The 22,491-nt window shown below is 41.3% G+C and overlaps 1 protein-coding gene across 1 annotated transcript; it reads left to right on the top strand.

The window, feature by feature from the left end:
• The first annotated feature begins 8,244 nt into the window (after positions 1-8,244).
• On the top strand, positions 8,245-22,295 carry LOC117557234 (zinc finger protein 260-like). Its single transcript, XM_034232959.1, has 2 exons — positions 8,245-8,729; positions 20,219-22,295. Exons 1-2 carry the CDS (start codon positions 8,543-8,545, stop codon positions 21,583-21,585), a joined length of 1,554 nt encoding a protein of 517 aa, XP_034088850.1. The 5' UTR covers positions 8,245-8,542; the 3' UTR covers positions 21,586-22,295.
• The last annotated feature ends 196 nt before the right edge of the window (positions 22,296-22,491 follow it).

Raw genomic sequence — 22,491 nt, 5'->3', positions numbered from 1 at the left:
CTATGGCTGAGGGCCATCACCAGGAGTGACTTGCTGGAGGAAATGAAGATATTAAGATGGTGCTCACATGATCTTGATTTCACCCCAAGCAAGCTAGATACAACATTTAAAGGCTGGGCCAAACATGGCCTTACTTCATATTGCACATTTTTCAGCAAAGGAACTATGTTTGATTTTCAAACATTAAAAAAACGATATGGGTTGAATAACGGTGATTTTTTTAGATTTCTACAGGTACGCCATTACTTAAATAGTTCCCTGTCAGACAGCCAGAAGGCCCTTGAAAACCCTTTATTAATAGTTTTCACCAGTGCATACACATCAGACACAGGGATGAAAGTAATCTCCAAACTTTACCAAGCTCTTCAAGATATTAAAAAGGAAAATACTTTCTATATAAAACACAAATGGGAAAACGAAACAAAAAAAACCATCCCTGACGAAGTTTGGACAAGCTACTGTACTTTTCAATGGAAGATCTCTAGCTTAGGCACCTACAGAATGTTTAGTTGGAAGATGCTGAGCAGGTATTTTTTCAGCCCTGCCCAGTCATCACATCAGCTAGGGCCCCCCAGCTGCTGGAGGAAATGTGGTTCTCAGTTAGCACATCACTACCATTTGTTTTGGACTTGCCCTTTAATAGTAACTTTTTGGCAAAAGATCCATGTAGAAATTGAAATAATACTACAGGAAAAAATCCCATTAAACTGGGACGAATTTCTATTTGGGCTCGTACATTCAATCCCCTCAAACTTAAAAACAAAACAATTATTTGGAATTCTTACTGTTGCAGCAAAAAAAGCAATAACTAGAAAATGGCTCAAAGCAGACATCCCCTCTCTTGACAACTGGTATGACAAAATCCATGAAATCTATATCATGGAAAGAATCACATTCTCAATGAGGCTACAGGAAAACACATTTGAGGAAATATGGAAAAAGTGGAGAATTTACATATCCCAAAGACGACCATCCCTTGTTTGACTGTTCCTATACACCGATTGAATGTATATAGATGTGTATGTATGGACACATGTATGTGTGTGTGTATTGTATGCATATATGCATGTTGATATGAAATAGCAAATGTCTACATGTGTAGACATTTGCTATTTCAAACAACCCCTGTGTACTTTTTCGTTTTTATTTTATTTTGACTAATTTTGTTTGCTATTTCATTTGTCACTTTTGGGTCTCTAAAAATATATGATTTGAAAAAAAACTGTACTTGTATTATAATGTGACCCCAAATAAATAAAGAATAAAAAAAAAAAAGAAAGAAGTTTGCAGACGACACTACTGTGGTGGGTCTCATCAGCAACAACGATGAGACTAACTACAGGAAGGAAGTGAACCAGCTGGCCCTGTGGTGCCAAAACAACAACCTCTTCCTCAACCTGGAGAAAACAAAGGAGATAGTTGTTGACTTCAGGAGAACCCACCGTCGACCCCCTCTCCCCCTGACCATCAACGGTGCTGCTGTGGAGCAGGTGACCAGCACCAAATTCCTTGGGGTGACCATCACTGATGACCTCATCTGGAAAAACAACACCACCGCACTAGCGAGGAAAGCCCAGCAGCGCCTGTACTTCATCCGGAAGCTCAAGCAAGCCGGAGCATCGCCCCTCATCGTGCTGTCCTTTTATCGAGGCGCCACTGAGAGCATCCTCAGCAGCTGTATCACGCTGTGGTTTGGAAGCTGCACCGCCGCCGACCGCAAGAGCCTGCAGCGCATAGTGAACTCTGCCCAGAGGATCATCGGTGCCTCACTCCTATCACTACATGACATATACAACACCCGCCTCACCCGCAAAGCACTCAGCATTGTGGGTGACTCCACCCACCCCTCCAACAGTCTCTTCAGCCTCCTGCCTTCAGGAAGCAGGTTCCGCAGCCTCAGCTCGAGCACCATCAGGCTGAGCAACAGCTTCCTCCACCAGGCGGTCAGGATGCTGAACTCTCTCCCCCCCTCTGACATCTCTCCCCTGAACTCTCCACCCTGCCTCCGAGCTTTCTCCCCTGCCCCAAATGGTCCTGGACTCTAACCACCACCCCCCCCCCCCCCACACACACACACACACACACACACACACACACACACACACACACACACACACACACACACACACACACACACACACACACACACAACCAACCAACCTCCCTCATCGAGCACCAGTCATTTTTCTGCCCATCTCCGCTGCTAGTGCACTGAAACTGTACTTTGAACACTTTAAATATATTGTATTATTAACATTTTAAACTGTATACCCCGGTTATCTAGGCACTTTATTTTGTTTAATGTATACCAAGTTTATCTAGGCCCTTTTTGTTTTTCTGTTTGATGTATATATGTCACACTGTAGGACTGCGATAAATGATATTTTGAGATTTCTGGATGTACAACATGTAGAATTCTTGACAATAAAGCTGACTTTGACTTTTTGACTTTGACTACTTGTTAGACGCTTTTATCCAAAGCGACTCACATACTCAATACTGTGGACAATCCCCACAGGAGCAATTTGGGGTGAAGTGTCTCAGGGACACAACGACATGCTGACTGCAGTGGGGTTTGAACCTGTGACCCCATGATCCAAACACCTACGTGCAACCCACTGCGCTACCCGTCCCCGTTTCACCTCTGCACCAGCAGCCATCAGATTATTCCTCCTTGGAAGAATCTGATCCGACTTCCCTCTTCTAACAGTCCCTTAGTTGAAGGTATCTATAGAATTCATGTGTTCCCAATGTGTGTTTTTTTCTCAGATGATCAAAACCCTCCAGCTCCCCTTCCTTAACCAAAACACACCAAGCTGTTATTCCTTTCTCTACCCATTGTTTAAAACCTTGATCTTATTTTGTAGGTTTGAAGTTTCCATCTTACGCTACCCATTGTATTATATTTGCATCATTTTGAATCTTATATATGTTCAATACTTTAAACCATAGATCCAATGTGCACTGTTATTGGACCCATTTTAGTTTTGAGTTCCTTATATCGTTTATAATCCCCAATCATATTTTGAATTGGAATCTGGTTTACTTCATTTTCCATATCCTTCCACTTTGCTCTAAATTCCGGTTCACACCAACAGTAAATAGGTCTTAGCTGAGCAGCATAGCAGTACTCCAGCAATTTGAGCAAACCCATACCGCCTCTTTCGTTGGGTGGCTGGAGAGTTCTGTTCCTAACTCTTGGCCTCTCCCCCCAAACAAATCTGGATATCAGTCCGTACCAATGTATAAATGGACCTTGGGGGCCCTCTACTGGTGAAGATTGGAGTAGATAGAGACATCTAGGTAGAACATTGAGTTTAACGATTTCAATTCTTGAGTTTAGGTCGAGTGGTAAGGTGGACCACCTTGTTATATATTTTCTCTTTACAAATCAGAGATGTTTTTAGCACAATGTACATTTTACATTTACATTTCATTGTCCATTCCTTACACACTTAATGAATATAATATCCTACTTTATATTTGGTTTACTATAAATTGGTATTTCAAAATGTATATTTTCTTCTCTTTTAATGCTGTTTTATTTCTGTTTGGAGATGTTTACATTTTAGAAGTATTTATTTCTACTCTTTTAATTTCTCTCATGTGCAATGCCTTGTCTGTTATGCTGCTGCAACGCAATCATTTCCCAGATTGGGATCAATAAAGTGCATTTCATCTTATGCATTGGAAGCTATCTGTTAGCCGCCCATGCTAAGTCACTCCCTTTCCGGTGGACCTCCATGGGACATTATTTCGGAAAAATTATGTATTGAAGTCAACGGAGAGAGAAAGGTCCCATGGGGCAAACAAACCGGTTTCTCTCCGCAGCTCCATGTCTGTGTATCTTAAAGGTTTAGGCAGAGCCATATAATAGAAGAGTTACGACAACGGAAGTCCAAAAACGGTTATCGTCACGTGGTTCATGTAGACGAGGATCGTTCCCCGGAAGTTCATGGCGGGCAATGTAAATGCATTGATAACAGGAGATAGAACTACGATTTTTGGTAATTATTAGTGAATAAAGGTTTTGATTTGCAATATTTATACAACAAATCGATATGTGTATGTATTTACATCAATATGTTTTTAAAAATAAAATAGAATTTGCTAATATTAAGTGATAATATTAGGATTAGTGTGAACAACTAGTTTACATGTTAGGCTAACAGTGCCTTGGTTAAAGAGCCTGTTGCTGTTTATTTATAGCTTTGAATTCTTTAAAACCAATATTATCTTCTTAAACTTGTATGGTAGTCAGGAGCATCACTTTCTAATGTTTATTGATATATTTAGAGGGAGGGGATCTAAAGTAATGCTTTAAAATTCAGATTAGATTAATGTCTACCATTTTCTTAAATTCATGGTAGTTTCAGTAACCATGGTAACTGAGGACACAAGTTATCTAAATGACTAATGTCATCTTTATGGCTTTCAGAAAGGACAGGCGACCGACAGGTGACTATCAAAGGACTAGCAGCAGCAGCAGCATGATGATGATGATGATGATGATGATGATGATGATGATGTTAAATGTGTTGTTTTAGGAACATCCATTGCAAATACATGGAATTCAATAAACATTGAATAGCATATCATGCAGTTTGTCTGTGCCTTTTCCTCCTTGTTGTCCTGGTGTGCTGTGCTGCCTCCTAGTCGCCACCATGGTTTGCTGTGCTGCCTGGGGATGCTCCAATCGCTCAGAGAAAGGAGTACGAATGTACGGCTTCCCCACTGACACAGAGCGGAGGAAGCAGGAGCAATTTCACAACCAACAGCAAAAAAATATGTGATTTATATACAAACACTTTATTTGCACTTTTTCACAAAACGAAAACCACACCATTGGGAAAGCTTAATGTTTTGTTTAATACAAAAAACAGGGAAAGGCTTGAAAAACACAGAGTTGAGACTCAGGGTGCAGGGTGAGGCAGGGGCGGACTGGCCATCGGGACTTTCGGGACGAATCCCGTGGGCCGGTACTGAAGTGGGCCGGTCGGACGATGTGGGCCGGCCGGTAACCCTAAATGGCCCGCTGGCCCGGAAGCACTATTTTAGACACCCCGGCCAGCATAACGTAGCCTACTTTCCACTTGCCGGCTCGGGCCACTAAAAATATTTCTTTAAAAAAATTGTCCTGTGGTATTGGTATTTTGACTAGCAATTTAGTTAAATTGTTTCGTTTATCAACGCTACAACATAGCGTTCCGTGAGTCGGTTGTCGTTGTTGGGTGAAAAGCAAACAGCTGTTTGCTGCGGAGCGCAGCGGGAGCAGGCTCCCGTGAGCCGGAGCGCGCTCCTTCACTACAGACTATCGCGCCACCTAAGCATTCGCCAAATGTTTTTAATACCAGCGGTAACCGGCCAAGCGCCGTGCAAAAAACAATCTTCAAATAAAAGAAAGTCACCGGAGGAGTTAAAGGAGAGTGACAGGGAGCATGAGAAGAAGAGGGAGAGAAAGTTTCAGCCAGCTTGATCGATGGAGTTGGCTGCAGTGACGCGTCCTAAAACCTTTTGTAATCTATCTATTAGATTTATGATTCGATAATTATAAAAGTAGGGTAGACATGTGGAGATTATCTGGCTGAACAAAACATGCATTTATCAAACAGGTTTGTTTTCCACAGACCTTATTTCCAGCTATTTTCCAAAACCCTTATCGAGGGAACCAGCACCTTACTTCCTGGTTTTAGGACGCGTCACTGGCAGCACCTCTCAATATGATGCCAATATAAACAAGGTCTTCTGTCGGCTCTGTACATCAATGCCGACCTATGCTGACAAGTAAGTGAAGAGTAGACCATATAAAGGTATTGGCAAAATGTCCCAGCAGTTTAGGATAATGAAGGTTCTAATCAAATCAATTACATAGCCATTACATGTCTAACTCCTGATGACAGGAAGGCAGAAAGTGCATTATACAAATAATAATAGGCTATACTCATAATAATAGCAGACATTTTTTAACAATGACCACAATATCATTATTTTAATAAACCAAATATGAACAATTGAGGAAAATGAGGAAGAACTGATGATTAAAATGTTGTAGTAGCCTACAAGTAGTAATGTAGTTATGCATAAATTACTATTGCAACAAATGTGTTAATTTTCTTCATTATTAGTCGATTTTTTTTTGGACGAGTCCACCGGCCCGGAGGTAGACATTATTTACCCTTAATGTCTATCGCTAGTAAATTGTCTACCCCCCCCCCCGTCGACAATTTACTAGCGATAGACATTAAGGGTAAATAATGTCTACCTCCGGGCCGGTGGACTCGTATTATCACTGGCCCCACCATTGTAACCACTGGCCCGGAGCATTCGTCCAAAAAAATGGTTTACTTGCGGTACCGCGGTGGGCCGGCGGTACCGAAGTGGGCTGGTCGAGAGTCCCGGGCTGATTTGTAGTCCCAGTCCGCCCCTGGGGTGAGGGTCTCAGTGCAGGTATTCAGGCTCCATTGAATCCCCCTCTGGTTCTTGTGCTGAAAGAGGGATAAACAGACAGGAGAAAGGGTTATACACACCTATATAGCACACCTATTGGATGGGAAATTGCCTTGGGGAGATAAGGTGTGGTCTTTGTTCCCAACTGAAGTTATGGAACTTTATTATTTGTGAGTTTAACAAAGTATGACAAATGGCATCAGTAACATATGTGATATGAATTTCTATAAAGTTGTCTCACATTCTTGGTCATATTGTATATACAGTATGTAATGAGTATAACATGTCCAGTAAGTATAAAGTGTTTCCTAATACTGTGTATTCAACCACTATGGAATATGTATGTGGGCAGACAAAACTGAGTTGTTCTGTGTGTGAAGTAACCTCAAGTCACTCCGCAGGCACATTTTGATGCAGACCAGTTTGTCAAGACAAAAAAGGGCAAGACTAGGCTGAGAGCAGAGGCTATACCCACCATCTTCGTGCATCGCCCTGTGGTCAAAAAGAGAAGGGCCCCTGCACCACGATTCACCCCGGGACCTGTATGTACAAAGCCCATAGCTCATGATCACAGCGATAGTGTGAAAGGTGACACAGGTATAATAAGTATGAATTCTTAGTAACAAAAGTAATATTTCTTATTTTTAAGTGGTATAATATTTTAAATGTTCGAACATTTACAGTGCCATGTCTTCTACTTACATTAGTCTCAAAGATTGAGGGAAGAAGGGAAGGGATCACTGCCCTCCACCTGCCAGAGGAGCGCAAACAACAAAAACAAGCAAGGTGTCCCGTCATGTACCTGGAAGTTTGGGTTGGCAAAATGGAGTAAGAGAGGGACTTGAAAAACCTTGGTGGCTCTCTACTCATGTTGTTACAGTTGTCTTGGTTACAGCTCTCAAGTTTTTTTTTGTGCCATTTCCACATCTTTAGAAAATATGAAAAAATTGAAGTGAAATCAACCTCATCTATGGAGAACAAACTTCCATTTCTCTGTCTTGTGAGTTTGCAGTCTTGCAGTTTTGCTCCTCCACCTGTAACATCACTGCCCCTCCACCTGCCATACAGTAGGTTACTAACAAGATTACTTATATAATACAGTGATAGAATACATGTTTAGTATGCTTACTTATATAAAACAGTAGTATTAAACTTACCTTGTGTGTTCACTCTCACTTAAGTTCCTCTCCCTTTGCCATCAATCCAAAATCAGCTGAGCTGCAACATTATACAGACAGGTAATAATCAACATAATCACAAGGACACAATATGGCTCTGCTAAAAACACTCACTCTTACATGCACCAAAGTTATATTTATCTAATATTTAACTCCCTCCACCCCTGCATACAATCCCGTTTAGAAGCCCCTCTTCTCTAATTCAACAACGTTGGACCAAATGACATTAAGAGAACGGAATTCACAATTAAAAGGCTGTTCAACGTCTGTTGCTAACTTGCTTCGGTATCCTAGCTTAATCTGTTATCTGTAAACGTTCCCTAAATCTACTAATTTAGGGATAATCCACTGACATCCTTTAATACACATGTTAAATTGAATCAGATGTACTGATAATATCCGCAATATAAATCTTTAAACCTCTTCTTACCTTTAAAAGTCCGTCACGAACGGTCTATTATGCTGCAACTCCACAGCTCTGCTAGCCTTGGCGCTAACTTCCGGGGAACGATTGAGAGGCTCCACGATCCGCCATTGCTGTAAAAAAGTGGTCCATTGGAGTGAACGGAGATGTCATAACTCTTCTATTATATGGCTCTGGGTTTAGGTAAGGGGAAATCATAGCCGCTTTTATTTTGAAGTCCTCTGCACCGGAAGTAATGATCACGCTCTTTCTAAACTGGGAACCAGATCGCGTCTCGTGGGTTCTCTCTCTACATCCATGGTTCTCTCTCGGTGTTCCTGAGGAAGTGTGTGTGAGCGGCTGATCCATCGTCTGTGTGTCTGGATGAACCTCTGACTTTGTGCTCTTTCTTCTGAAGCCTCTAGTTCGGACTCTAGAAGCTAGCTTAGCATGCTAGCTGATAACACGCTAGCAACACAGAGTGAGAGAAACGGGAAGTGGTGATTTAGTAAACATGAGTGTTGTGCTGCTCTCGTTGGTGAAGCAGCGACTCACTGCGGCTGCTGAAGACATATTTGTTCTGTTTGAAAGAACGATAGCAGAGTACGAGGAGGAACTGTCTCGTTCAAAACAGGAGAACGAGAGACACCGGAATCTACTGGACGCTGTTTTACAGCCTCAGCTTCAGATCCACAGAGCAGGTCTGTTCCCTCTTTATTAACTCTTTAGACTCTCTATTATCACGTTAGACACCGCGGTGAAGTTAGTTTACTCTCCATTATCACTTTAGATTATTTATTAAATCTCTCTTCATTGTTCTTCTTCGGTTGGCAACCAACAAATGGGTGCATTACCGCCACCTACTGGACTGGAGTGTGGAGCAGTAGATTGGCAGGAAAAATAAAATGAATAAATGCAAATAAAATAAAAACAATAAAACCTAAACTCTTTTTATAATTACAGTTCTTTTTAAGAATTGTTTCAGCAGTTTAAAGACTTCCTCTGATGTCCCCAGCAAATTCCCCACAGTGTTTGACAGTTTCCGGTTTATTGCAATCTGCACAGAGTCCAGTGGGGTGCATGCCAATTATGTGAGTTTCTGGTTTAGTCCTGTGTGTCCTTAACCGCGTAACTACCTTTTCTTCCCGTGGGCTCCTGCTTCGTCTTCGACCCCTACATGTTTCTGGATGCTGTAGAGATGCCTTCCTGTATCGCTGACATCACAGTATTCTTGCCAAGTTTTCCGTAAATGAACATTAATAATGGTTTTAGCTAATTTGTATACTTCCTCATTCCCTTCTACCACAAAATGAGCAGGAACTCAAAGGAAGGACATTTCAAGCCCCCTACATTTTAACCCAGCATACTGACCTCGCAGATTTCAAGCTCCACAGAGCTGCTAGGCTGTCAGATGCTGCAAGAACTCTGGGCTGGTTGTTCTCTTCAACCCATTTCAGTGCTAGCCATATTCCCACTAATTCTGCAGTGAATACTGAGAGATGATCTGAGAGTCTCTTTGTTACTGCTACTTCACATTGAGGGATAAAGAATGCCTGTACGCCCACTCTCTGGGTCTTTTGAGCCATCTGTGAAGATAAACACTTTATTTGTGTGTTGGTCAATATGTTTTTGTGCAAACTGGTGTTTGTTTTGGTTTATCTTTTAGTTTAAGCTGCAGACTTGTGTCGATTGCTGGATATTAAATCTCCACGGAGGTATAGGCGATGATGAAATAGTGGGACTGACTTCTAACCCGCACAGAGATGCATTTAAAGTGCTAGAGCATTTCCTATCCACCCAAAGCTGTTAGTTGTGGAATGATTATGTTCCCAACACTCCAGTACGATTGCCATTGCGGGGTGAGCATTACTATGCCCTCTAATGTTAACCCAATATGCCAACAAAAGCTTGATCCTCCGAATCCGCAGTGGAATTTCACCCACCTCAACCTGTATTGCTGATTCAGGTGAAGTTTTCTAAATGCTCCACTACATATTCGGAGAGCCTGAGCCTGTACCACATCACGTTTAAGGTTGCTTTCTGCAGCAGACATATAAGCAATGCATCCATAATCCAGGGCTGCTCTCATTAGAGCCCAATATATATTTAGTGATGAGGTTCTCCTTGCTCCCCAATCTTGCCCAGAAAGACATCTCAGTAAATTATTAATCTTTTTGCAGTCGTCTTTGATTTTGTCAATATGCTTGCCCCAGGTAAGTTTTTCATCACATAGGATTCCAAGAAACCTAACCACCCTAACCTGTTCTAGGACTTGTCCATATCGTTTAATAAATACAACTAGCAAAGCATATGACTTGGGTTTTTTCAATTGATATTTTTAAATCCCATTTGTTTGCTCATTCTTCCACCTTACCTACTGCAGCTTGCATTTTCCTTTTTAAGAACTCTATATTACGACCAGTGTTTCCGTCGGACCAGCGAGAGGGGGGGGGGGGCGCTTGAATTTTGACTTGAACCGTCCCTTATAGATACTGTCTTTTTACGTTAGTGAGCCGGATCATTTGGCTCGGCTCTCTTAACCAGTTAAGCCCTGAGCCTGTTTTTCAGGTTTCAGGCTCGAAAATGCCACTAACACAACAAATGATATATCTTCACTTCTAAAAGGGGTAAATTAATAATTATTTTTCTCAAAGCAAGGTTACATCTGTGAGTTGGATGTAGAAGTGTCAGAATCAATATAGATGTTTTTATTTTAAAGTAAATTCAGATGGAACATAGTAAAAACATGTAAATTCTAATGTCCACCTAAAAAAAAACCTTTACTTATAGTGAAAACCACCCTTGCATGATGGGTTAGTAGACTAAAAGCTTTAGGAATCCAAACTATAACATATAATAAGTACCCTGTATCAAGATTGATACAAAACAAGTGACATTTGACCTTTTTAGAGAGATTTAGAAAAATAAAGTCTAAGCGGACTCACCTCTGGGTAATTTGGGAACCATCGGTTCCATTTGAACTTTTTCACTGTAAAAATCATTTTATTACTTTGAATTATCACTATAGGTATGCATTCCATCCAAATACAACTGTTGTGAAAAAAATAAAAAATAAAATAGGCCTACTCTTACAGTGAGCCTCTGAATTAGCCCCGAGCGAAAAATGCTAACCTATTACAGCACCGAAAATCACTCCTCGCTCCCTTATTACTTATCCTAGCTGCACATCCAACACATTGTTTATGATCGCAAGGAGACACAGAATCTAACGGTGCCCACCTGAACAGCCCAACACTGAAAGATACAAACTCGCGACGTTATCAACAAAAACGTACATCAAAACAAATGGCGCTAGCGCTAATGCGCTAGGCTAACAATGACTTACCTTCCTCGTTGTCTGGTCTAAACTGGTCTTCAATGGCATTAAAACGATAAAAACGATGATGTAGTTAATCCATAGATTAATATCCAATGGGGCTGTGTCCCCTTTGAAATGTTCTGATAATCTATAAGCAATAAAACTGCAATTCCGTTATCTGCTGTCCGCTCTGTGCTCCGTGCGCTCTGGGTCCGGCTGCATTTCCTGCTTCGTTACGTTGTAAACAATAAATGAAGTCGGCTGCGTAATGTACTTAAGCTGGCTGCCATTATTTATAATTTACGCAGGACCATATCTCTGGAACCCATTGGTCGATTCGTGTGATTTACACCTTTTTCTTAACCATCAGAACCAATAGAATCGATGGGCAGTTCCCAAATCTACGTAAACATTACCATAGCGGACGTAATAGAGAAGCAAACGAAGCATATCTGAAAGTGCAAGCCTGGACGGCAATACTTTATACCGAGTATATTGCCATAAATATGATGATTGATTATCAGTAACAAATTATACGTGACACAAAGACATTGGATTAACCTTGAGATGCGTTTTTATTCCGTTGAACACAACTTTTGATCACAAATCAAAAAAGGTAAGACGTAATTATTGTAATATTTTTGGAACCGGATGTTGTTTACTTTCTCTTTTCTGGCTGATAGATCCAGGAATTCGAGGTCGGACAGTGATGACATTACATGTGTGGAATCTGTGGAGTCTCAGCTTTAAATCGTATATCTTGTTTGTGCAGTTAAGATAGTAATAAGGGCATTTCTACCGTGTGTTGTGTGTAAAAAAGCGTTAGCATTAGTTAGCATTTTTTCGCTCAATGCTAATTCAAAGGCTTGGTATTACTCTTGTGTTTTTTTTAGCTAACAATTGTTCTTATTGTCAGTTAGCGGAGTTTCTTACCTTTAAAATGGTATGAAACATTAATAGTTTCATAAATGTTAAGAAGCCCTGAGACATGTGAGAGAAAAAAAACTGTGGGAGGGGTCCACTGGGGGGACCTTCGGGCTTAACTGGTTAATGCGCCAGCTCTTTCGGCTCCCAAACGGCTCTTCATGTTACCACAGTTTACCACGGAGCCTCAGTTTTCGCCGCTGGGAGGCTCCGGTGCTCGCAGCTCACGCGCGTGCTCAACTAGCACGGCTCATCGCGTCCAAATCGTGCACTTTCCGTGTTGTCCTGTAGCAGTAGTGCTGCACGATTATTGCTCAAATGTGAATCACGATTTTCCTCCATAAGAATTGAGATCACGATTCTCATCGTTTCAATGAAAATATTTATTGCACTCTTACTCTTAGACGTCACGTGAGTACAATGAATTTAAACAGACAACATTTGTCTCTCTTGTAACAAAAACATAACTTTGTCTTTAGTCTGTAGTTGCTGAATACTGAACGAACATTACTACATTCAAAATGTGGCACCTGGAGCCAACATTTGTCTCTCTTGTAACAAAAACATAGAGTAACTAAAATGAATTTGACAGCCAACGACTGTGGCTTTAAACAAAGTGCTTGACTTAATCTCAAGTCTCTCTGGTAACAAAACATACAGTAACTAAAATAAAGATATTGCTGCTGCTTGAGTGCTGAACATAAAAAATAGAATTTTTGCAGCTTTATAATAACACAATGTAAACCTTGCAGTAGCACCTGTCCACAGTGGACACCCAACTACTGTACAACAACACCAACCTGTTTGTTACAGGGTGATGGCTTTCGTTATCTCTTTGTGCCTTCGTGAGCTGTGTGAATATGGTGTTCCGTTGAATAACGTTTGGCTTATGGATGTTAGCGTCGTTGTCTGGGGGTTTGATTTTTTTTTCGGGTTGTCCTTCTTTGCTAAAGCATACTGTATTTTATGGTGACATTGCAGGTGATTTAATAGGTTTGTGGTGTTACCTGACATCGTTGCGACGATGCGAGAACAATGCTTACAGTGATCAAATCCAAAAAGGTTCCACACACTGGATGAATGTGGTCCTTTTTTCGCCACAAGCACAACTTCCCTCTCACTCTCGCCAGAGTCACCACCGGGATTTTCATCGGTGTTGTTGTCATTGTCCTCGACCTCCTCGTCACTCATTTATGTTTTTCTTGTACTACTAGTCGCTCTCGTCACTCTTTGCTAATCAGTGCTAATGCTAACGCTTCTGTAAACATACTGCCGGCTCCTGCAGTCAGTGAGTGTTGCCAGGTATACTTATTATAAGCCACATTGGGCTTATCTTTCTGTAAAGTTGCTTGGTAGTAAGTAATAATGGTTGTTGCGGTTGTGAGCTTGTAGATAGGTTATTTTCAAATAGCCGACCCGACATATATAGGTTTAAAGTGCTCATGTTCTTTTGCGCTTGTTTTCATAAACCTGGTTGCTTATTCCTTCCGCAAAAACTGGCAACACTAGTGGCTGCAGCGTTCACACTGCATGAGAGGAGGAGAGACAGACAGAACACTACCATTTGCATGCGATCATGGTACTTTAATGTTAAATGTATAGAGTATATTTGCTTTACATCCTTTAAGTATGATTGACATTGCAAGTTGGTATTATTCAGAAGCAAAATAATATATATATATATTTTAATTAAAAATTAAATCGCCGATCATAGGATCGTCGTAATTTAGAAATGAGATCGCATAGGTGTCTGAATCGAGATCACGATCTTTTTTCGATTAATCGTGCAGCACTAATGTATATGTATATATGTATGTATATATATGTGTATATATACATATAGATATATATAGAGGACATAAAACGGATAAAATAGTGCAATAGAATGTTTTGAGATGACAGATTTGTGCGTAATTCTCTCACAAAGGAAATGTAAGATACACGTTTATGTATGCAAACATTTCAAAATAGAAAAATGAAATACTTTGTCAGGGAAGAATGTGCTCTTATTGGCAGTTTTTGATTTAAGTAAGACATTCCAGTTAAACAATGTAGTTTTTGATGACTACTGATTTTTACTTTTTTCTGCTAAGATACTTCTAGATACAGTTTGTAAAACTTTACAACTGGTAGAAATCACTTGGTAACACATTTAGTTTCTAAAAGACAAGTTTGGGATTTTCTTGCAAAACCTTAAAAACTAGAACATAAAATACTTTGTCTGAATATATTTTCTTTAAAGGCACTTTTGATTTTAACGCTATTTCAGTGGTATTAATATTTCAGTATTAATAAGTGTTTTAGAATGACTAATAAAGAGCCAATATACTGCTAATATGCATGCTAATTAACAACTACTTGATGGTTAATTTGTGTACCTTAATATAAAGTGTTACTGTGGGGTATTTCTATTACTTTGTAAGAGTAAACCCCAGCTCGGTTCAATAACCAGAACCCAGTGAACAGAGATAACAGGACTCATGTTTCAAGTTTACTTGCTGCAAGGAGAGTCAGCGAGTGACATGTCATGTCAACTCCTTAACCAACTCCCAGCAAGGAGAGTCAGCGAGTGACATGCCATGTCAACTCCTTAACCAACTCCCAGCTAGGAGAATCGGCGAGTGACATATGCCATGTCCACTCCTTAACCAACTCTCAGCTAGGAGAACCAACTCTCACTCGCCTTCTCTCAGTGCAGTCTTTTTATTTCAACAAACAGTAACATGAGACAATCATGTGGTGTTGACCAACGCCTTATTTGTTAGTGTGTGAATCTTGTGACTGTCAGTCATGTGAATCTGTGTGTGTGTGTATGTGTGCCATTTGACAGAGAACAGACTGTTCTCTGTTGCTACATAACACATTTTATGAGAACACATTTTATGAGAATACATTAATGAAAACACATTAATGAAAATAGTATATACATTATGAAAACACTTTTATCCTTCAATAAACTCTAACATTCCCTCCTGTTTTTCATAATTACTAGCTGGTTACAGTGTCTTTATAGTCATTAGCGTCAGACCCAGCAGGGTCACTACACACAACACCTTTCCCAACATAGTCTAGTTGTGATAGTGGTTCTGTTGTTTTCTTCACCGGGGTTGAGACCAGTATTTCCTAATGAAACACCGCCCTTTGTAGCCGGACTTCCACCACTTATCCGTCGTTAAGTTGGAGAGGTATTATCTTTTTGCAGTGGCTCTGATGTATCCACGTAGTTCTTTCGGCGATTTTTAGTGCAGTCGGTGTTGTCAGCAGTACCGTGTAGGGGCCGTACCACCGTGGACAGTGCCAATGCTTCCTCTTAATCACCTTCACGAGGACCTGGTCACCAGTCTGCACTCGGGTATCCTGTAAGGGAGTAGAAATGTCTGGCAGGTTATTTGTTCGAGCTATCTCATTGCTTCTGAAGAGTCTGCTCATCCATTCAGCTAATGTAGTCTCTGCCTCAGCATCATCCTCCTCCCTCACCTCGTCTGTGATTGGTAGTCTGAATTGCCTTCCTGTTATGATCTCAAAGGGAGACAACCCTTTTGCCGTGGGCGTGATTCTCATGCATGTTTCTACTTTCCTCTCTGTGGTCGCTCATTGCCTTGAGCATTGTCTGCAACATACTACACAGGCTCTACAAAAGTTTTTAGAAAATGTAATATAGTTGTATGTATGGAAGTGTTCATTTATTATTGTCACCATCCCCTCCTGTTGAGACATGGCACGGCCCATGACTCAAATGAGCTGCTGTTTAATAGAGACTAACAGGGAGTACTATCTTGTTGTTTATTCTGAATACTTCAGAAAGGTCAATGTGATGTGTGTGGACGTCCTCTTCTTCCTTTTCTACGTCTAGTCAGTTGTCATAACTATGTAGGTTATGTGAAGGGGGGGGGGGCCATGTCTTTCGTCTTTGTACTGTCCCTTTTGTCCCCCTTCTTTGTTCTGTGGTCTCTGTTCCTCACAGTCCCTCGCCATGTGCCCCTCCTTTCCGCACCTGTAGCAGATACATTTGCCTTCTGCGTTTCTGCCTCCTCCTCTGCCTCTGCCTGTTCCTCTATCATTCCCTCGTCCTCTGTTAAACCCGCCTCTCCCCTGTCCTGGTCCCACAAAGAAAATCTGATTTTCTTCCCCTTCTTCTCCTATGAAGAAAGCTGATGCTGATGCTTTCTTATGTCTTTTTTCTTTGATCTGGAATACCTCTTTCTCTTGCTTCCTTTTTATTCTTTGTTCCTGCGCTTTGTGTTCTTCCACTATCGCTCTCTCTTTCTCGCGGCGTACAGCGTCAACTGACCCTGAACGCCCTGTCTCCTCGTCTGCTTTCACTGAAACAGCCGCTGCTATCATACCTTCTTCTGCTCCACCTGTCCTTTTATGGGCTTGTTCAGCCCATAAAGCTGCAACTCGTAGTTGAGCTTCTAACTTCTTTCTTTTCTTGCCTTGTGTTGTTCCAGCTGTTGCTGCTCTCAATTTGTCGCTTAATTCTCTTACTGCTGTTTTCTCCAACTTTCCTCGGAAGCCGTACAGTTTATACCATTTGCTACAATAACTGGTGCTGCCATGACTATATATTTCCATATATCTCATGTCCCCTGTAGCGGCAGGCTTACTCCCATTGGACCCCATGATTCTAGCTTGGTGTTCCTACTGTACAACGTGCCGGTCAGAACCTAATTCCTAATTCACCACTAGTGTACTTCAACAGACCACAGAGTTTATGTTATCACCGTTAGGTTTCCACTCTGTGCGCTGATTCCACTGGTGACACTTTTACACACTGCTTTCACTCAATCACTCATAAGTGTACCCAAAGGCACGTCGATCCTCCTCCTAGGCGGAGTAGCCTTTCTCTATCAACGTTTTATCAACCTCCTTAATGGCGGAGTAGCCTTTCTCTATCAACGTTTTATCAACCTCCTTAATGGCGGAGTAGCCTTTCTCTATCAACGTTTTATCAACCTCCTTAATGGCGGAGTAGCCTTTCTCTATCAACGTTTTATCAACCTCCTTAATGGCGGAGTAGCCTTTCTCTATCAACGTTTTATCAACCTCCTTAATGGCGGAGTAGCCTTTCTCTATCAACGTTTTATCAACCTCCTTAATGGCGGAGTAGCCTTTCTCTATCAACGTTTTATCAACCTCCTTAAATGGCGGAGTAACCATGTATATCAACTTTTTATCTTACCCGTTATCTGTGGTCACTGGTCCGGTTGGATTCCGTCAATCGTGCCTAGGATGAGGGAGGTTGGACATATAAGCACCGGCCCGGCCACGAATTCTGCGTCCCGGGTCTTTCTCGGGGTCGGCTGATGATCCCGGCTGTCGACAGACTTGCGGCGTGTCTTTTCCCTCCTCCTTCCCGTCACGATGTATTGGATTCCGGCTCGAAGGACCAATTAATGTGAGGTATCTATATTACTTTGTAAGGGTAAACCCCAGCTCGGTTCAATAACCAGAACCCAGTGAACAAAGATAACAGTACTCATGTTTCAAGTTTACTTGCTGCAAGGAGAGTCAGCGAGTGACATGCCATGTCAACTCCTTAACCAACTCCCAGCTAGGAGAATCGGCGAGTGACATATGCCATGTCCACTCCTTAACCAACTCTCAGCTAGGAGAACCAACTCTCACTCGCCTTCTCTCAGTGCAGTCTTTTTATTTCAACAAACAGTAACATGAGACAATCATGTGGTGTTGACCAACGCCTTATTTGTTAGTGTGTGAATCTTGTGACTGTGAATCTGTGTGTGTGTGTATGTGTGCCATTTGACAGAGAACAGACTGTTCTCTGTTGCTACATAACACATTTTATGAGAACACATTTTATGAGAATACTAGGGGTGTAACGGTACACGTACCCGTACCGAAATTATTCGGTACGGGCCCTTCGGTTCGGTACAGGTGTGTACCGAAGTGTACCGAACGAATATAACGTTAAACGTAAAAAATTGAGAACGTGAACAACTTTTTGGAAGTAATCTCAGGTGCTGCGTCGCAGCATTCAGAGTAATTTGGTCACATTGGGTTCAACGCGTCATAGAGCGAGCAAGTCATTTCATTGGATGAGAGGCATACTATGAGAGCTGGTCAGAGGGATGCGTTCAAATGTAGTCAGTAATTTGAGGAACTGTCGAAAATTAATGGCGAACGCAGATAAAGTTGAGCTCGAAAATCCTCCAGCATCATTGAAGTCTCCGGTTTGGGAACATTTTGGTTTCGCAGTTACGTACAAGGATGAAGGACAAAGACAGGTGGACCGAACCAAAGCTGTTTGTCGGCATTGTTCAACTAACATTGGTTACGCGGCTGGCAATACATCAAACTTGCACACTCTTGAAAAGGCATCACCCGAACGTGAATATCACCGGTACCAAAAGAAAAAAGACTGAAGTGCAAACCCAACTCCCGCTAGCATTTAAGCCTCCACCACTCGCAGAGAGTTCAGACCGAGCCAAAGCTATTACAAACGCCAAGTATCCTTATGTTGCCATGTTAGCAAAGCGCTACCTGGCTGTATCTGCTACCTCTGTCCCTAGCGAGAGGGTGTTCTCCACAGCAGGAGACATTGTTAGTGCCAGCAGATCTGCCCTTTCGGCAAGCAATGTGGACAAGTTAATTTTTCTTTAAAAAAACATGAAAATACAATGACAAGCAAGTCATAATGTCAAACTGGCTGCTTAGGTACTAGTACAGTACAGTTCAAATACAGATTATTTCAGTTCATCGAAAAGCTGCACTTAATGTTTATTTTATTATATTTTGTATTTATTTGAGTGAATATTCACAGTTTAATAATAATTAAAAACCCAAAACTAATAGTTTATGTTTTGTGAGTACTAGTACAGTAAAGTTCAAATACAGATTATTTCAGTTAATCGAAATGCTGCACCTTAATGTTTATTTTATTATATTTTGTATTTATTTGAGTGAATACATTATTCACAGTTTAATAATAATAAAAAATATATATATATATATGTTTTGTTCTGTGAAAAAAAATTCTGCTGTACCGAAAACGTACCGAACCGAACCGTGACCAAAAAACCGAGGTACGTACCGAACCGAAATGTTTGTGAACCGTTACACCCCTAGAGAATACATTAATGAAAACACATTAATGAAAATAGTATATACATTATGAAAACACTTTTATCCTTCAATAAACTCTTAACAGTTACCAAAAGATTCTATGTACTGTCAAGAGGAAGATGAGGCACACGAGACCCAACAATGCAGACGAGCTGAAGGCCGCGAGTGAAGCAACCTGGGCTTCCATCACACCTCAGCAGTGCCACAGACTGATAGTCTCCATGCCACACCGCATTGATGCAGTTATTCATGCTAAAGGAGGTCCAACCAAGTACTGACAGCAGGAACATTAACATACTTTTCAGAAGGACAGCGTTTCTATATTAGAACATCTATTTTGTATTCGTCTTATGTTTTATTAAAATGTTGAGATGCTGAATTTTGGCTTTAATTTAATCATCAAGATTAAAACAAATACACGCTGGAAATAATTCACTTTGTGTGTGATGAATCTATGTGATGTATAAGTTTCAACTTTATAAATTGAATTACCGATATTTTCCATGATATTACATTTATTGAGTCCAAGTACAGGTTTAGCGAGGCGGAGAGAGATGCTAAACAACTACTCTGAGAAACTCCAACACCAGTTCTCAGCTAACGACTCTGCAGACAGGTCACAAACTATAAGGCTAAGGCCTCACACTCCGTGAACGGCAGACGCCTTGCTAACTGGCAGTGAAACTATGTTTTAGATCAGCTAGAGTACTAACTCACCTGAAACTCTCCAGGGCATCTGCAAAAGCATTTAAAATAATTAATGGATAAGGGCTGCAAAGTTAAAGAAGTGTTAATCGTGGTTAGATTTTAAATTCTAATACTCTACAGCTTCTCTGAATATGTGTTTCCTCTTTCCTGCAGACGTCCAGCAGCTGGTGGTGGTTAAAGAAGAGGTTCCCCCTGAGCAGCAGGAGTGGAGCTCCAGTCTGGACCAGGAGGACCCAGAGCCCCCCCCACACATCAAAGAGGAACAGGAGGAACTCTGGAGCAGTCAGGAGGGAGAGCAGCTTCAAGGGCTGGTGGAGGCTGATATCACCAAGTCCACATTCACTCCTGTCCCTGTGAAGAGTGAAGATGATGAAGAGAAACCTCAGTCCTCTCAGCTTCATCAAAGACAAACTGAACACATGGAAACAGAAGCTGATGGAGAGGACTGTGGAGGACCAGAACCAGCCAGGAACTCAGATCCAGAGAGACATTTACAACCAGAGACTGAGGACAACCCTGGAAGCTCTTCTGAACCTGATACTGGAGATTCGAAGGAGCCCAGAGAACCAGGTTCAAACTCTCAGAAAAATAAACAAGACAATGTCAGTGATTCAAGACGTAGTACAGGAGAGAAACCATTCAGCTGCTCAGTCTGTGAGAAGTCTTTTAAACAGAGGGGACATTTAAAGGAACATATGAAAATCCATACAGGAGAGAAACCATTCAGCTGCTCAGTCTGTAAGAAATCATTTCCAAGGAGAACAAATTTCCATAGACATTTGAGAACACACACAGGAGAGAAACCATTCAGCTGCGCAGTCTGTGAGAAAGCTTTTGCCCTGAAAGAACCTTTACAACGACACATGAGAATCCACACAGGAGAGAAACCATTCAGCTGCGCAGTCTGTGAGAAAGCTTTTGCTATGAAAGAACCTTTACAACGACACATGAGAATCCACACAGGAGAGAAACCATTCGGCTGTTCAGTCTGTGAGAAATCTTTTAAACGGAGAGAAAGTTTAAAGGAACATATGCAAATCCATACAGGAGAGAAACCATTCAGCTGCTCAATCTGTAATAAATCCTTTCCAACGAGAGCACATTTCCATCGACACTTGAGAATCCACACAGGAGAGAAACCATTCAGCTGTACAGTCTGTGAGAAAGCTTTTGCCCTGAATGCAACTTTACAACGACACATGACACACCACACAGGAGAGAAACCATTCAGCTGCAGTGTCTGTGAAAAAAGATTTACACAGAGCTATCAGGTCAAAATCCATAAGTGTGTTGGTCGTCAGTCCTCACAGCTTCATCAAACTCAAACTGAAGAGAACAGAGAGGCAGAGCCTCTAGCCAGCAGCTCAGCTGAACACATGGAAACAGAAGCTGATGGAGAGGACTGTGGAGGACCAGAACCAGCCAGGAACTCAGATCCAGAGAGACATTTACAACCAGAGACTGAGGACAACCCTGGAGGCTCTTCTGAACCTGAGACTGAAGACAGTGATTATTGTTAGGTTTAAACTATTTGGGTAAGTCCCAGTAAGTCGTATATAATGCGATACCTTGACGTTTTGTGATGATAAATGTTTTGGTCCAAGTAAAGAGAGGACTGTGGAGGACCAGAACTGTCAACATTTATAACCAGAGAGCGAGGAGGTTTCCATATTGGGATATATAATTAAAACAAAAGTTAATATAATCAAATATAATTTTGTAGAATCCACAATGTAAAATGCATGATGTCACTCTATACTTATATACTAAATGTACACGGTTTGTTAAACTGACATGAAAGAGTTTAAGTTCTGATATAGTTTATCACTAAAGGTGTCACTATTCAGCAGAGGGAAGACACCCTTACTCTCACAGCAGGAGGCCCCTGACTCAATGGGATATTACTGTAAGCTTTAGTTTAGTTTTGAGGCAAGTCTGGACATGTCCAGTCTCACACCTGGAAGCAATGACTCTTCTCCACATACATGGGTCTGTTGGTGTGTATTCACTTCTGCTTCTGTTGGTATGATATAAAAGCAGCAGCTGAGAGAGGAAAAAAAGTCTTAGGGTTCTTAACTTGGAATCTCTCCCTAGATTTTATTTACTTGCTGTCATCATGAAGACATTTCTCTGGAGATGTGCAGGGGGTTTTAACAGAAAGGAAAACATGTTAACTGGTAAATTAATCATTAATACCAGAGAGTAAGACATTGTATAACTGTCACATTGTAACCAGATAAATTAAAAAAAAAACGGTGTTAGAGTGTGGACCATTTCTTCAAATAAAACCATCCCACCCATTTGGACTGGGTTAACTTAAATTCATTCTGCGCTGTCCTCTTCTGATTTAGGGTAAGATTGCACGACTGCCACACTCACACTTAGGTAGACCTCATAACAGATACTAGAATCCTACGGGATCGCTG

This window comes from Gymnodraco acuticeps, unplaced genomic scaffold (assembly GCF_902827175.1).
Source record: "Gymnodraco acuticeps unplaced genomic scaffold, fGymAcu1.1, whole genome shotgun sequence".
In the NCBI taxonomy this organism is placed as follows: domain Eukaryota; kingdom Metazoa; phylum Chordata; class Actinopteri; order Perciformes; family Bathydraconidae; genus Gymnodraco; species Gymnodraco acuticeps.
This window is presented reverse-complemented; position numbering and strand designations above follow the sequence as displayed.